The 15,781-nt window shown below is 41.6% G+C and overlaps 1 protein-coding gene across 1 annotated transcript in view; it reads right to left on the bottom strand.

Annotated features, from left to right (window-relative positions):
• Positions 1-316: 316 nt before the first annotated feature.
• nbas (NBAS subunit of NRZ tethering complex) overlaps positions 317-15,781 on the bottom strand; it is a 129,319-nt gene continuing 113,854 nt past the window's right edge. Inside the window, exons 50-53 of the mRNA XM_026341022.1 lie at positions 13,652-13,791; positions 9,895-10,042; positions 8,868-9,002; positions 317-1,463 (exon numbers count right to left, since the gene is read on the bottom strand). Coding sequence (XP_026196807.1) covers positions 1,188-1,463; positions 8,868-9,002; positions 9,895-10,042; positions 13,652-13,791 — 699 coding nt within the window. The 3' untranslated portion in view covers positions 317-1,187. The remainder of the gene's footprint in view (positions 1,464-8,867; positions 9,003-9,894; positions 10,043-13,651; positions 13,792-15,781) is intronic.

Raw genomic sequence — 15,781 nt, 5'->3', positions numbered from 1 at the left:
CGGTCAGAGAGATATACAGTAATTATGTCGGAACAATGTGAAAATGCCGTAATTATAATGCAAATGTTTTTCTGTGCATTCATTATGAGACGGAACTCAAATCTTTATTAAACCCATTCATTAAAACGAAAAGAAAAACTCAGTGAAATGTTAACAGGGCCAACTTTGAAAAATCACGTTGAACAAAAAAATAAACAAAACAAAAAAAAAAATTTACTGATGTCTGTTAAAAAGTTTATATGCATATCTTAACACACACACACACACAAAAAGAAACTAATTACAGTTAGAATGAAAACACAATGACTCATTTGCATTTCATTTGATTTGTCTTTATTTCAGTTCAGAAAGGTGGGACACAATAAACCTGCATTTCAGAAAACTAAATAAACCATGCGGACAGGATCGGGGTGTATGTAAACACGCACGTCCACATTCAGTCCTCATCATCATTAGTTCTACATGATATCGCTGGGGTGCCGGTGTTTGTATACGGTGTTAGTGCATTCACACACACACATACATGTACACACAGTGTGGGGCAGCTGCTGGGCTAATTTGTTTAGAAGGAATTAATTAGACATTATTAGGGGGAAAACAATGGAGCAGAGGCAGAGTGTTTAACGATAGGACGTCAAAGAGGCAAACCTGTCACGGAACAATAGGCTAATATCCACCCACTGCTTCCCGGCTACTGCTCAATTACTTTATCACACAATAGGACATGGCACACACACACACACACACACACACAAATAAATGCGAGCAGTGAGTGCATTTTCTGATCAGCCCTCAGTCTGAACATTCATTCATGGCTGAGAGACGACAGAGGTTTGTGTATCTACAGTGTGTTTGTGTGTGTGTGCTTCTAATTGAGCAGATGTTTCACTATTTAAGTTATCCGCTCTTGTACCTTCAAGGCACACGCTGTCGACGCGTCATCGGCTGATGAAACTGAAACGCCAAAACAGAACAATATGCAGAGGTACAGCCTGATATCACCTCTGTTCCTGCCTCATACTAATTTCTTTAGATCCCAGTCCAATCTAACTCCACTCCTCTTTCATCACCTTCCTGCTTTTCTTTCCTGGAGCTGGCTTATCGCTGTGGTCTGTGACCGTGGTCCAAATTGCCTCCCCGCCGCCATTTATCGCGCACACCTTGCTGCACTTCCTGTCTTTTCCCCTTCACAGCCACTTCTTGAGAACGGCCAAGGCAGAGTTGAAGGTGAACTGGGCTTGGTGGGTTCCGTGGTGAGCCAGCAGCAGGGAGCCTGCCTCGGGCCCATGGCCTGCCGCCAGCAGCTCAGCGGCAGCTTTCTCCACGTCCCAGCCTCCCTCCTGCTGGTGGGATAGCATGTGGGAGCTGAGCAGGGGGTACAGGGCTGAGGAGACACATCCCACCAGGAGCCCTGCATCCAGGAGCAACGAAAAGAGCTCTGCATCACAGGAGGAAGCTGTCTCCTGGAGGAAAAAGAGATGATGGAGAAAGTGTAAACACGTGTGGTGGGAGAGTCAGGAGAAACTAACTTTCCCTTTTAAGTGTGATTGCCTCTTTTCATCTCTGTAAAGAACACATGCCATGAAAACCAGACAGGAATTCAGCAAATATGCAGCCAGTCTTCCCCAAGTAATCTATTCTCCATCGCTACATCTGCTGGCTGATAGGAGTGATAGATGCTAAATGTGGAGATTTACCAGCCACGAGGGTCAACAGACACATCTGTATAGTATCCTCATGCAGAGGAAGCAGTATATGTTGAGTTCGGTGTGAGGAACACACACAACACACACACACTCGTCTTTTTCTATAGTTATTTGAAGCTCTGAGAGTCTCTGTCTCCAAACCATCCCTGAGCACATGTTCTTACAGCCATAAACATAAACCTTTGTGTGATATTTTAATCCCATCTTCTGGCTCTTTACATCGATGAACTGCAGAGAGATTCAAACAGCTAAATGCCGTTAGGCTGCTGTTGAGTGCCGGGGTTGAAAGGCTCTCTCCCTGGCTCTCTGTGTGACTCAGCCCATCTTCTTAGCTGCGTGTCACCTGTTTGCTGCCTCTATTATTAAGTTGCGCTTGCTCAACTAGACATGCATTATGTGCAGACAGACAGACAGACACACACACACACACACACACAACAGTGAGTCCCTGTTAGGGTATTTCTGGAGCCAAAGTAGATCAATTATAAATGTGGAGCTCATGTCTCCTCTGCTGTAGTAGAGAGGGGGAGCAGAGCCAGATGAATTTCTCTCCCGTCACCTCAAAAATCTCTCATCTCTTTGCCAGCTTTGCTCTGTTCTTCTCTCCTCGAGGGACAGTTCATCCTTAAAATAATTAACCCTTTAAAAAGGATCACTCCACTCATGTGATGGTGGATATTATTGAGCTTAAACATCTCACATGAGATTTGGGAGACATTCAACTGTTGCCATTAACAATAACAGCCTTTATTTATGATGTAACTCAGTCCCAGTGAAAGTTATGGATTTGAACACATTCGCCATTTTGCTTGTGTTGCTTTGATAGAGGGAGAAAAGGGGGGGCGAGGGATTGGCATAGAAGTTAGAGATATAGTATGTCATGCATGACTAATAATTTAATTGAGAGAAAGGACCAGATGAATCATGACAAGCCAGAGGAGGGAGGAGGGCCACAGAGAGAAGACAGACGGAGCAATTTGAATCCTGAAACAGAATTGGACGAGGAGGTCATCCGGTTATAATGAGAATGAAGTGAATGAAAGACGAGAAAGGGGAGGAGGGCTTCGGGAGTGTGGAAAATGTATGACGGAGAAAACTGGAAAGAGCCAACCAGAGAGGAGAAAGGCACACACGCACTGAAAGCATCAGATACATACATTTTTAAGTGCACCAACTGTTTCCAAGGGTTGAGTGCACACTGGCACCACAGAGAGGCACCTCAAAACAACGTAACACTTCAGCTTCAAACTTTGGATTTTGGAGCCTCAGTAGTCGACCAGAACAAATGTAGCTCATGGGATCTGTGGAGCTGCTGTGAACACTGACCTATTTTGAAAGATTGTTTCAAACTTTACAGGTTAGGAGCAAGAAACAGTCATTAAAAAAGCTTGTTTAGCGCTATGTGGTCCAGACAGGTGGTAAAAGTTGGAGGTAAAATGTACACGGAGGATCATTTACACAGGTAAATTAAAAATGAAAACCTCATGGTGGCAATAGAGATGAAGTCAGGGGATCATCAAAGCGGAGTTATTTCAGTCTACTGCTAATGACTAAAATCACAAAGTCTGGCTGTAATGAGGGCTCACACCTACAGAATACATGCGGCCCTGCATGGCTCATACACGAAGACTGCTCTACCAGGTGGCATCCCAAAATAAGAGGCAGAACATATTTATGTCACTCTAACTTGAAATCTGTTGCTGCATCTACCATCAGGGAGGGGGGATGCAGGTGGATGCTTCAGATATTACGTGTGGCAGGCTGCAGTGAAGACCGCTCAAGAGAGTAAAAACACACACATAAAGGATCACAGTCATGAGTTTGGTCTGCATGAGGCGTGTACGGACTCCAAGCACAAGGGTTCAGTTCACTTCATAGTGTACGGTTGCTCCTGTATTGCCTGGTCCACTCTAGAAGAGAGCAAAGCACCGAGCAAAATTTGAGCGCAGGCCTGGCCCTCCATGCACACTAACACATACGTATACCTCCCAGGCTATTACTGTTTGACGGTGTCAAGAGAGACAGCAGATTTGAGTCTTAGAGTCAGTTGGATTGACAGCCAAGCTGAAAATAGATGTGAAGGAGCGGCAGGGAGATAGAGGGATGGAGGGGAATCTTGATATCACAGCCGAGCAGATAACTATGTCCTTTATACAGCACGAACAGCTCTGTCGCATTACAGGTAGTGCTTCTTTGTCCGGGGCTCACACCTACGCCCCATGTAGCATACAGCGCACGACTGTTGTGTAAAGGTAAGATTCAAGTGATCCCTATTTGTACACACGGTCTTGAGTCTTTACATCATCCTTTAAATTCTTTATTAAAGTTACAGGCTTGATGAATAATGTGTCATCTACAGTATGCTGTTGAGTAATAATATTACTCAAGGACACTGTTTATGAATTTAAGGCTCTTAATATTGTAAAACATCATATGAACATGGTGGGGTTGAGTGCTAATTAAATTACTGTACCCTCTTTGAATACAATCAAATCATGATGAGATCATCATATGCTACGATGCTGCAAATGACTGTTATCTACAGTAACAGGCTGATTCCCTGTAAACCGCGATCCAATAAATTATTTGACATCAGTGGCAAACTGGTAGCTGCAGTCAGAGGGATTGTAGCTTCTTCAGAATGGTTGCAGCCTCAGTTTGAAGTCAGATGTTTCTTTTTCTTTTAAAAAACACAGTTACAACACCATCCTAAGAATCAACACTACAGCTAACCAGCCCACCTGCTGTCCTGTTTACACTGTAAATCCATACCGCCTCCTTCCTTGTGCAATTTCTCCCTCCTCACCCCCCTTCGTTCCGTTTCTCTTTGAATTTTGAACTTCCCCAGTCATCGGTCCAGGCCTCGCCTTTACAAACAGTTCAGCACAAATAGAATGTGATTGAGGAGGGAATACATCTATCATGCCTTCCTTTCTTTCTCAAAGGTCAACAGCTAGAGGAACATGAAAACCCGTCCTGGGGTGTATGTTTTTTTTTTGTTCTCAGGTGTGTGAGTGTGTCAGGTTAAAAGCCCCCCCCCCCCACGCCCAAGTCTAAAGGTCCAAACAACATCTTGTCTGTCTCTTCAGTGAGGCGAAAACAAGAGGCATTTTCTGTCTTGTGTGCGCGTTTGAGCTCGCAGCTGGTGTGTGCCCTGAGTGAATGAACAAACACTCAGCGTGACAAGAGAACTGACACATCAAACTGCAGCCATAAGATGTCCAACCCCTCCCCCCCTTTTGCTCTTGTTATTACCTACTCATTTTTTGCTGTCTTTTGCTGCAAAAGACATCCAAGGTTGTCGTTGCTGCTTGTTTTCAGTGGCTCCTAAATGTCACCTGATTGGTCTGGTCTGATTTTACGCACCCCTTTTCCATTCTTCTTTTGCATGACTTTCATTTCCTGTATACTTCTTTCTCTGCCCTCCCTCCTTCTCTTAGCTAAACCCAGCGGAGAGCTTAATTGGAATTACCATACACGTACAATGCCTAATACATAATGCATGGCCAAGACTTTTTTATCATTTAAATCATAAAGCTTCGTTGGAATGCCAGACAACACATAACTATCTCCTCTTCTCCTTCTCTCATCACTTCTTCCCCTTCCTTGGGCTCTTCTAACCAATCCTTCCATCTTAGCTGTCCCTGGGCTTTAGCTGTGCAGCAAACCGCACACATGCGCACACACGCGCGCCAACACACACACACACACACACACCAAACAAACAGTCTTTGCTTACAGCAGGCATGATTGAAAGTGACAGAAGAAGAGGCTGTGAAGCCAAAAAATAAAAATAAAAGTGAGCTGTGACGCACATGAGCAAACACAAACACACATTAATGCAGTGAGCAAATCGAGGATCAACGCAAGCGAGTTGCAAGCAAACACAGCCAGATTAGCAGGTCCAATATGGCACAGAAGCTGTAAACAAACCCACTTAAACAAGCAATTAGACACATAATCACTCAATCAAACACACATGCACACACGCCTGTTGTCTTCACTCAGATGGGCAGATAGACGCGTGGTGTGTGATTCTTTGTGAGGCCTTGGAGTAGTTATTAACACATGCACAAGGCCACATGCATATAAATTGAAAAAGGGAATAAATAGCAAAACTGTTAAGGAAGAAATAAAAGGGTGGATGGGGTTAATCAACAAGCAAACTGCTCTTTAATCCCCCCCCCAACCATGATTATGCAATCATACTTTAGTTTAAAAAAAGGAACAGCAGGTGTAATACACTTTGGCTTTGGGTAGATCACTAAGAGAAACACTTTTCAAGAGTTTGAGGAGCCAGTGAGTCAAAAATGACGGAGAATTTCACATTTGACAGGTGCTGTAATTGTATCTGAGTGGGCGTACCACTTAATGAAAATACAATTTGATGGGGGAAGATAAAGAAATAGTGAAGAGTTAGGGACACAACCAGGTGAACAGTAGCAAGGACTGTTAGAACATTTCATCGGGGGCGCACTGCAGCATGTGTGTTTGCGCACATGTAGAGCAGGATCTATATATGCTGCACAATGCACTGACAGCTCATTCATATTGGCAGGACAGCTCTTATCAGCCCCTTATCTCTGTCTCCCATTAGTCAGGCTGGTGTTAACCCCTGGCTCCCTGCTCCACTGCTCCCCTCTGCTCCTGCACAGCTCATATATCTTCACTAGAAGGAGCGGAGCAGGGAAGGTGGGATAGGAAAAGAAGAAAATGATGGGAGGGAGTGACTTTGAGAAAAGAAGTTAAAGTGAGAAAAGGGAGCTAGGCGAGGAGAGGAGAGGCCACGTTTCAACTCTCGGTGAAGAGAAATAAAAGCCTTCATGCCTGCACTGTATTTTCCTGAATCATTAAGGACAATACAATATCTTCTATATTACCTAGTCTCTACTACTTCTTTGTCTCCCTTTCAAATAATCTCTCCCACTCCCACTCATTTTGTTTTTTCTCTCCTCACTTCCCCAATGCACAGAGCTTAGTGTGTGTACTAACCCCCCACACTGTAGCAACGCAAGACACCGTGGAACTAAATAAAGGCATATCTCACACTACAACCAAATAAATTACTTTTTCCTCATTTATTTCATGTGTCAAGTGGTTTTCTGTAACACCATTTTAATTAAAATCTAATCTTCACAATTGATCTGTTTTTTTTTTTTTTTTTTTTTTTTATCGTAACACCCAAGGGCATTTCTTCGAAGGAAAAAAAAAAGCAGTTGATTCTGACAAGAAACCATATGCACACTAGTCAATGACATCACACCAAAGAGACAAGAAAAAAATTATATTATATTCAGTTATACTTAAAGATAACAGCTATCCGTCACTCAGAGGTGTCTGTTATTTTCATGTCATTTATCGGTGTGATCTACTAAGTTGATAGATGTTAAGGCCCAACATCTGCATCAAGCTTGTTACTATAGACATCAAAACGCAGGTAAACACATCAGAACATGGGTAAATACATTAACACTGATAAATATATTAAGTTTCCTTAATTAACATTCAGGAAACCTTGCACCCTCCTCCACTTTACTGTGATCAATCTATTCTGTCTAGTGTGTTGTGGTGAAACAAAAAAGCTACTTAGCAGTTGAGTTTTTTTCAGTGTATTCATCACATTTCTGATCGACCATGCTGAACTAAAAATCTATTATTTATGTTCTTCCCTAGATAAGATCAATTGATTTGCTAATGGCTAGCTGCCGACAAGTCTAGGCTGTTTGTAGATGTGATAAAAATCCACTTGTGATGATGTGCTGCCTAAACTTAGGATTGTATCTGCACTACATTGTTAAAAAATCTTTTTTTTTATATATATATAAATTTAGTCCTTAAACATAATAATCGCAAGCGCCGCTGTAAAACCCAGTAATGGCAAAACATACTAGGCACAAACACCCAGCACTCAAGAAAAGAAAAAACTCTCGCTCGCTTCAAGGAAATGGCACAGAGGCACGCAGGCAAACACACACCTACATGCATTCAACTCCGCAGCGAGCACAGAGCCAACACATTATCAGATGTATTAGATGTTAGACGATTTCTCTCCGTCTCTGTTGATGTTATCTTCAGATGAACACGGTTCTGTGCTGCTCCAAACAAGCCCCTGTTCATTCAGAGAGATTACTTCTCAAAGCAGTGTGACACACTACCTGTCTACCTCTAACTCACACTGATTTATCTTTTCTGTCTTTCGCCCCGCTCCTCAGTCAGGCGCTGCACCCTGCTCTGTCCACTTTACCTCAGTCTTGCTCACTTTCTGACATTACATTTTCATACTGTACATCGGTTCTGTCTTGGCAATTTCCCCTCTTATCCCATTTCTGTCTCTCGCTCTCAACACCACCTATTCCTCCTCCATTAGATTTTCTCTTCTCACATCTAAATCACATATCTTTTCTCTGAACACCTTCAACACCCTGCTTCCCTCAAGTCCCGCTCTCCTTCCTCCATGCGATAGAAGTAGCGTAGTGTTCAGGTGTACAGGATATAGGAACTTTAATGTTTCATTTAATAGGGGCTCTATCACTTAATGGTGAGGTTTTCTCTTATCTGATTGAGGAACAAAAAGAGGTTCTGCTGGGTCTGAGAGGCCCACTTTGTGACGACTGCTTATCTGATGAGGGAACAGTGGAGAGTGGCCCACACAGTCTTAAATGATTATTCTGTTATCTGATTGAGAGAACTGTTAGAACGTGGATGGATGCTGGGTTATTTGAATGGTAAAATTATTCCTATTATCCCATTCTTATCTTACAAAAGTAAAGTGGTTTTATACAGTTTTCCTTCCACTCAGGATGTTCACCCTCACATTTTCTTTGGTGCCTCTACTTTTTTCTGTTTCACCTTTCTGGTTTTCCAAATATCCCTGGTCTCGAAATAAATCATACTTAATCATCAGGCCTCTAAAATTTTCTTTTACAACTTCTCCACTTGGATAAAGAATAAGAAAAAATACAGTTCATTTTAAAAGCCACAAAGTTTGGGTAACACTAGGTTATCAAAGAGAATATGATTCACTGATTTGATAATTGATTTGGTTCCAGTTTGTAAAATCTAAGGATGTGCTATTGTTTGCTGTGTGGCATTATAAAGTAAAAACTTTAATATAATTTAAGAGGTAATCCACTTGGTCCGCTTATGAAAATGTACACTTACCGCAGTCATGCTGTTGATCTGATCCAGCGTCCGCTGCAGTAGTTGCTCATCGCCACTTTCGGCCATCAGTTTGAGCGCAGGCTGCTGGAGGCTAGGCTGGTTTTGGAGCAGCAGGGTGACAATGTGTCTTATACACTGGAAAGTGTGAAGGAGAGGGAGAAAGAGACAGACAGTCAAACAGAGAGGGGGAGAGAGGGAGAGAGGGAGAGAGGGAGAGGGAGAGGTGGGTGAGTAGGTGAATGTTCAGATGTGAGAATGAACAGGTGAACGGAGGAGGAAGAAGGATAAAAGCAAAAGTGGGATGAAAATTGGGAAATGTAATCAGAAGACAGCAAAAAAAGAGTAAAGGAGAAGAAAAGGCGAGAGCAGGAGACAGAGGGAAGAGTAGGCGAGGAACAGTGAAGGTTAATCGATGTGCATATACTGTACAGACACTCGTACATATAATACTTTTAAGAAAGGTCTACACAGAAACACACACACACACACACACACACACACAGTCCTGTTGCAGCCCCATCCAGTAATATATGGATATCACAATGCAATCTGACTCCCCCATGCTCTGGCGGTTTCATTCCAGCAGATTCAAATTAAAGCTGTTCAGAAGAGAGTAAAAGGCCTCCTTCTCCACCTCCTACCCCCTTCCCACACTAATATTAGACAGCCAGGCAGACACTAGCCTATTCACACTGAATAGCATTAGCGTTAAACTAATATCACAGTCAGCTGGCGCTAGACATACAGAATGGCATTAGGCTTACTGCTTCTGTGGTGCTCAGCAGGGCATGAATAGCATTAGAGGCCGTCAGATATCAAACAGAGGCTAGTACCTACAGCACGTGGCAAAAAGCACTAATGCCACCACATTTCTGTGGGTTACATGCTTAATAGCTTTAGCCTCCTGCATTAAAACATGGGGTAAAAAGATGGCAACGCAGTCAGGTTCCACTGAATCCAGCTCAGTGACATAGTTTTAATAACAATGGCAAAAAACATAAAAATACAAGTAGTGATTGCTGTTTACCTGTACAGGCAGCTTGTGTTTGGTGTTATAGAGGGACCGCACCATGGTGACCACCTGCTGTCCCAGGTCTGGGTTGACTTCTGATCCCTGGCAGCGGGTCAGCAGGGCTGAGGTAAGGACCACCCAAGGGTTACGTTCCGACTCTGAGCTGGAGACAGAAAACACGACAGGTCTGTGAATATAAATACACACGTGTTTGTATGTAGTCTGGTAAACAGACTGTAAGCATGTAAAACACATACTGTGTGTGCATCTCTGCAATTTGAGTACTGTATACATACACAAACAATATATAATAGAACCAAAACAATAACACGCATTTTATAAATAATGTACATATAACAGCCACATAAGAATAACAGCATCAACCTCTTTTCAAATCACACGCCGACATGAAAGCAGACAGAATTGTCTTGAGATTTGCGGATGATCTAATCAACTCTGACATTGACGCATAAGTGAAAACGAAAGATGTTTCACCACAATAATGCTGCAGTTAATATTAAACACCTACATGCTGCATTTTCTCTTGCTCTGTGAGAACACTAGGGAACAGCAGTGACAGGCGTGGCTGTTTACATGCTCTTGTATGAGCTGTTCAAGACCTTTGCTAATGCCTCCAGAGTAACGGATTAGCTCCAACCAAAGTCAAATGCCAACGATGTTGAGGAAATATGACCTTCATGGATCTTTATTAATACGTATCAGGCAATGGAAAGAAAGGTGGAAATCTAGGTAGACATCCTGTTAAAAATTATTAATTTAATTATCATTATCATTAGCACAGCAAGAATCAATGTAATTTTGAAGCCCCTATCTTCCTACTCTCCCATTAGTGGTTATGAAGGTTGTAGTAGTTAATCTGTAGCCAAGATCTCATTATATCTGTGTCAAGTCTCATTTCTGAGTCCCAGTGAAGCTGTAAATATTCACATGATGTACACAGCAACCTTCATTAACACTCGGCCGGCAACCATAGTCAACTATCAGAAACACGCAGCAAAGCAACAGTGTAAAAGGACAGAAAACATTTAGTAAGTTACAAAACATTTGCACTCCTAAAGGTTTGTATGTATGTGATAAACAAGCAAGCATTGCATTAAATACCGAACAGAAAGAGAAGGAATAGGAGAACATTGGAGATGAAAGACAGAATCTGATATGTATGTGTGCTTTGTTTTACTGCGAGTGTTTTCACATGATAAAGTGGTAGATGATCAGATGCTCATATATCCTGGGTTATAAGATGAGAAATATAATTTTTCTAAAGTGGCTGACGTCAGTTTCGACTGCTGAAGTGTGTTGAAGGAAGCATGTTAAGGGAAGAAGGCCCTGTGGTAAGATCCTCGCGTCTATCTGCATAAGAAGAGTGAGTGTGACTGAGAGATAGAAGGAGTCTGCAAATGAGAAAAAGACAGAGATAGGGAGGACAGCAAAGCTTCTGTGAGTGTCTGTCAGTAGAAAAGGCAGCTCTCCATCCCACTAGCAAGGGATCTCATCTTGAAAGCTGCTTCACCTTCAGATGATGTGGTCATGGGAGCAAACAGGGTCCACTTGTGCTGCAGGCACATGGTGGTTTCCTGCTTTACCAAGGGACAAGGAGCTAAATGCTGCATGCAACTATCAGTGTGTGTGTGTGCTTGCTAAATCTGTCGTAGGGTGCAGTGTGAGTCACAGCCAGCCCCCACTCGTGCTTTGAATCATGACTCAGTTTCAGCGGACAGACTAAAGGAGAAGTTTTAAAATGCAACTCTCAATACAGCAAAACAGCCTCTTGTAGTTTTACTGAAACAAATGCTCACTCCACACACACACACACGCACACATGCTTTCACAGTAAATACCAGGATTTAGTGCTGAGACAGAAAAGCGTTTAACCTTAACCATGTGTCCCACACACTCACAGATAACTTCCTCAAGTCTTTACACATCTTAAATGTGGCATTTGAAGGTTAAATTGTTCTCAGTTTTGTGTACAATAATTGTCCAGACGCAGCAGTCATAGCATTGAAAATGCACAGTTCACATACAAACACACACGAACACACACTTCAATCTATGGCTTCTACAGTTTGCATAGTATTCTTCAAAGAGGCACATTACATAATAATTGTGTACGTATGCATGTAGAAGCAAAACCCCTCGAGCAATTTACAGCAAATGAGGACGACTAAAGAGATGAGAAAAGAATACAACATTCACAATCACAAACTGAGTTTGTATTTATTATGCTTGCATTTAAATTTGAAACTCAGTACAACGGCTGTGTCTGTCAGTCTGTCCCAGAGGTGATGGGTTGACTGCAGCTGTAACACCCACAAAGTCAGTGGAGTTTCAGTGAAATCCTTGTGTGAACTTGAGGCAGCTGTGTTGTCCAAATCTAATCCTATCTCTCCTTCTGCTTCTGACTAATTCGCTGCTCGTTACAAATTCCCTGCTAAATAATAACCTTTTTCACACGTTTTCCCAGTGCCCTGTTCTGTTTGTTACACAGCCTCCACTCTAAAATTACTGTCTCACTTTAAGTAATTTTATTTACACCTGCACACGGAGCAGTTTTCACTTACAATACAATATCAACATGGAAATGGCCTAAAATTATAGACACTACAATCTGAGTGCTAAAAACTATTAGTTTCAGGCAGATAATTACTACATTCAGTAGTGTCTTAGAGGGGAATAACATATTCTACATCTAATGGCCTCTAAAGGAGGACATTTTCTAAAGACCCCCAGGCTTCATCTGCATTTTGACCAGAAGAACCTAGAAATGTTCGTGGTTCCTCTAGTTTACTACTTTTAGATAGCCCTAACTCACTTATAACTTATAGCTAACTCACCTATACACAGCTGTGAGAACATTTATAACAACCACTAAAAAAGAACTCTAAATTGCTGATCGAAACACAGTCTGGTTTGATTGTGCTGAAAGGATAAACTCCAGGCGGCATAACCCTATATTGTCTCTGCGGTCCTCGGAGCACCCCTCACTTTTAATCGAGAACAATGGAGCACGAGAAGAGCAATCACACCATTAGGCACTTATTGATAACACTGGCTGAGGCTCATAAGACACCAGCTGGTGCAAGTAGCCCAGTGCCCGAAGCTTTGAGAAGACACACGCTTTCAACATTTTCAACTTTAAAAGCCAATGTGCAGTATGTGTCCTTGAGTGATTAGAGTCACACTTCTCCATTACCGCGCTTACTGAAATGACAAAACATTGCACAGAAGATGGTCATTAAAATGTCAATGTCTTTACGTGTCCCTGATTTCTGGAACAAACAGGCTATTGTATAAAACCTGTGCCTGTTAAGCACTAAATCAGATTCACTAAGGATGGATAAAAGGCTGCTTTGACCCAAACTAGTGGAGTAGCTCTCATTTTGTAACTTTACCACTGACAATAACTAAAGACAATGAGAGGGCACCAGTGTACGTGGAGATGTTACAAAAGAGAGAAAACTGAGGTGAGAAAGAATAAACAGTGTTAATCTGTAATATCATGCAATGTTCATGTTCTTTATCTGCCTAGAAAATATATATTTGTTATGTTTTTTATTTGGTTAGTATGAAGGACCTATTAAGATGCTGTAAACCAGCTTATTGTGAGAAAATAAACAACTGTCATGTAAGTACTGTAGAGGTGGTGCTCAAAGGAATTTGGCATTTTGGGAAATATGTATTCTTATTTGTTAGAAAGCGAATTCAATGTATTTTTCCAAATGTCTAAAAAGTTTTAAATTATTCATCTTACACTTCCTCTTTAATCATAGGTGGCCATGCTTGTAGAAGGAGCATTAGCAGCTGAAAATCCTCCCACTTCTGAGCAGCTTCCAGCAGCTCTAAGAAGAGAGCGTATCTTTTCTCCTCACTCTCAACGTCTTCTATCTGGACCTGAAAGACAAGGAGGAGAGGAAGGAGGTATAGGTGAGAAAGTAAAATCAGCAAAAAGTACATTCCTGCTGTAAAGATTTTGATTCTGCGTTATTGAGAATAAAGAACAAATTAGGTACGTAAATGAATGAGTGCTTAGGCTTGAGTAGCCATCTGTTTCTTTAACATCCTGCCAGTGTAATGTCATGGATCAATATGATGATAAATGCCAGCATCATCCACCGAGAAGTACATCTCAGTGAACAGAAACAGGAGAGAAGCTTTGATTGATTTCAAATGAAGCATGCTCTCAACAACTCTGACAATCTAACGATTGCAGTAAAGAAAGATCTCAATGGCTTGTGCAACCGCACACAGTCAATCTACACTACTACGAAAGACTTCAAACACAGCAATGAAGGGAAGGAACAAGGCTTCAAAGTGTAATGTCATATTTCACATGCAGCTTAACATATTCTATACTATTAGGAAAAAGAGACTGAGATTGAGAGTGTGAGAAAACAGAAAGAAAATGAATGAGAATGTGGAAAAAAAATAGAGGAGGAGAAGGCGGAGGGAAAGTAATTAATTTTCTTCTCAAAGGTTGACTTCTAGTGTGATTTAACAGTTCAGAGAGCGGCTGATTTCTGAAGGGAAAACTACAACCTGCCAAAGCATGACTGCAGCAAAGAAAGGCTCTGTCACACACCCATGCATGCACGCACACACGCGCATCACATCACATCACATCACAATACATATACTGCCTCCAGCCAGTGGTAAGTGAAAACTTATATCACTGGATATTTATGTAAAGCCTAGCATTAGATTATCAGTATAAGGGGCCTATACAAAGTGTAATTTAAACATTTTCAGAATGCCAGAGCTGTTTGTGAAGACCAGCAAACACAGAGAAGATCAATACTTCAAAACTTTATTTTCAAACATAGGACAGCTTTGTAATGAAGTTGGCTAACAACAGATAGTACCTGTGCACATCTGTCAGTAGTAGTGAGCCAAAAGAGACAAACCTGGCCTAGCAAATGAAGTTATCCCATTACCCTTACATATTATGCACTTTCACAAATGTATATTTTTCCAGTAAATTCGTTTATGATCAGATATCTGCAGAACAAAGAATGCATTATGTGCTGAAATGATTAAACTTGCTCTTGTAATCATGTTACTTCCGTTTATTACAACTGGCCAACTGGATTTTTCATTAAGCAGCACCCAGATCAGCAAATGCCTTTAATAAGCATCAGAGACACATCTCTAATTTATGCATAAAAGCACAGCACAAAATAACTGGCAACACAGATTCTTGCTTAGTGTTGAAGTGAAGTGCCTCATGATGGGAGATGGAGCAATAAATGAGTAAAGCTGAAGCTCAGGACCCTCTGGAAATGGAGGTCATTTGGGAAACAGAAATGGAATCTTAACTACCTGTAAAAAGCCCTCACTGCAATATAAAGCATTCAGATCCATCACTGAATGTAAACTGTAACGTAAAGCCTGTTCATCAATGTTATTACCTTACTGCATTATGAATACTGAGCACTTCCTAGCCATTGAGGCATTTTAGAAATTTTATAGGCCCATTTTTTCATCTCCAAAAAATTCAAGGACATGCAAAACCTGGGGAGACCTCAAAATATTCAGTTCTTCCTATAAAACACACAACAAATTGTAAATACAGAACACAAGTATATTAACATAAACAATCTTTTCCCATACAAAAAACACCCACAAATCACATCCTCTTACATGCTTGGACACACAAGGCGCATACACACTCATCAAAGCTCACCTACAGTAGACCACAAATTAAATAGCTGCCAATTACTCTGTGGCTGTGAGGCTTTTATTTTCTTAACAAGGAAGGATGGTAATTAATTATGTCTAGTGATTAAAATCAGTATTTCCTCTGTGGTGTTTTACAGAGAACCGAGTGCAGTAGGCCAGGAGGCCAGAAGGAGGAGGGAGGGACACAAGTATCAAGCCAATACTG

The sequence above is a fragment of the Anabas testudineus genome, chromosome 24 (genome assembly GCF_900324465.2).
Source record: "Anabas testudineus chromosome 24, fAnaTes1.2, whole genome shotgun sequence".
NCBI lineage: Eukaryota > Metazoa > Chordata > Actinopteri > Anabantiformes > Anabantidae > Anabas > Anabas testudineus.
This window is presented reverse-complemented; position numbering and strand designations above follow the sequence as displayed.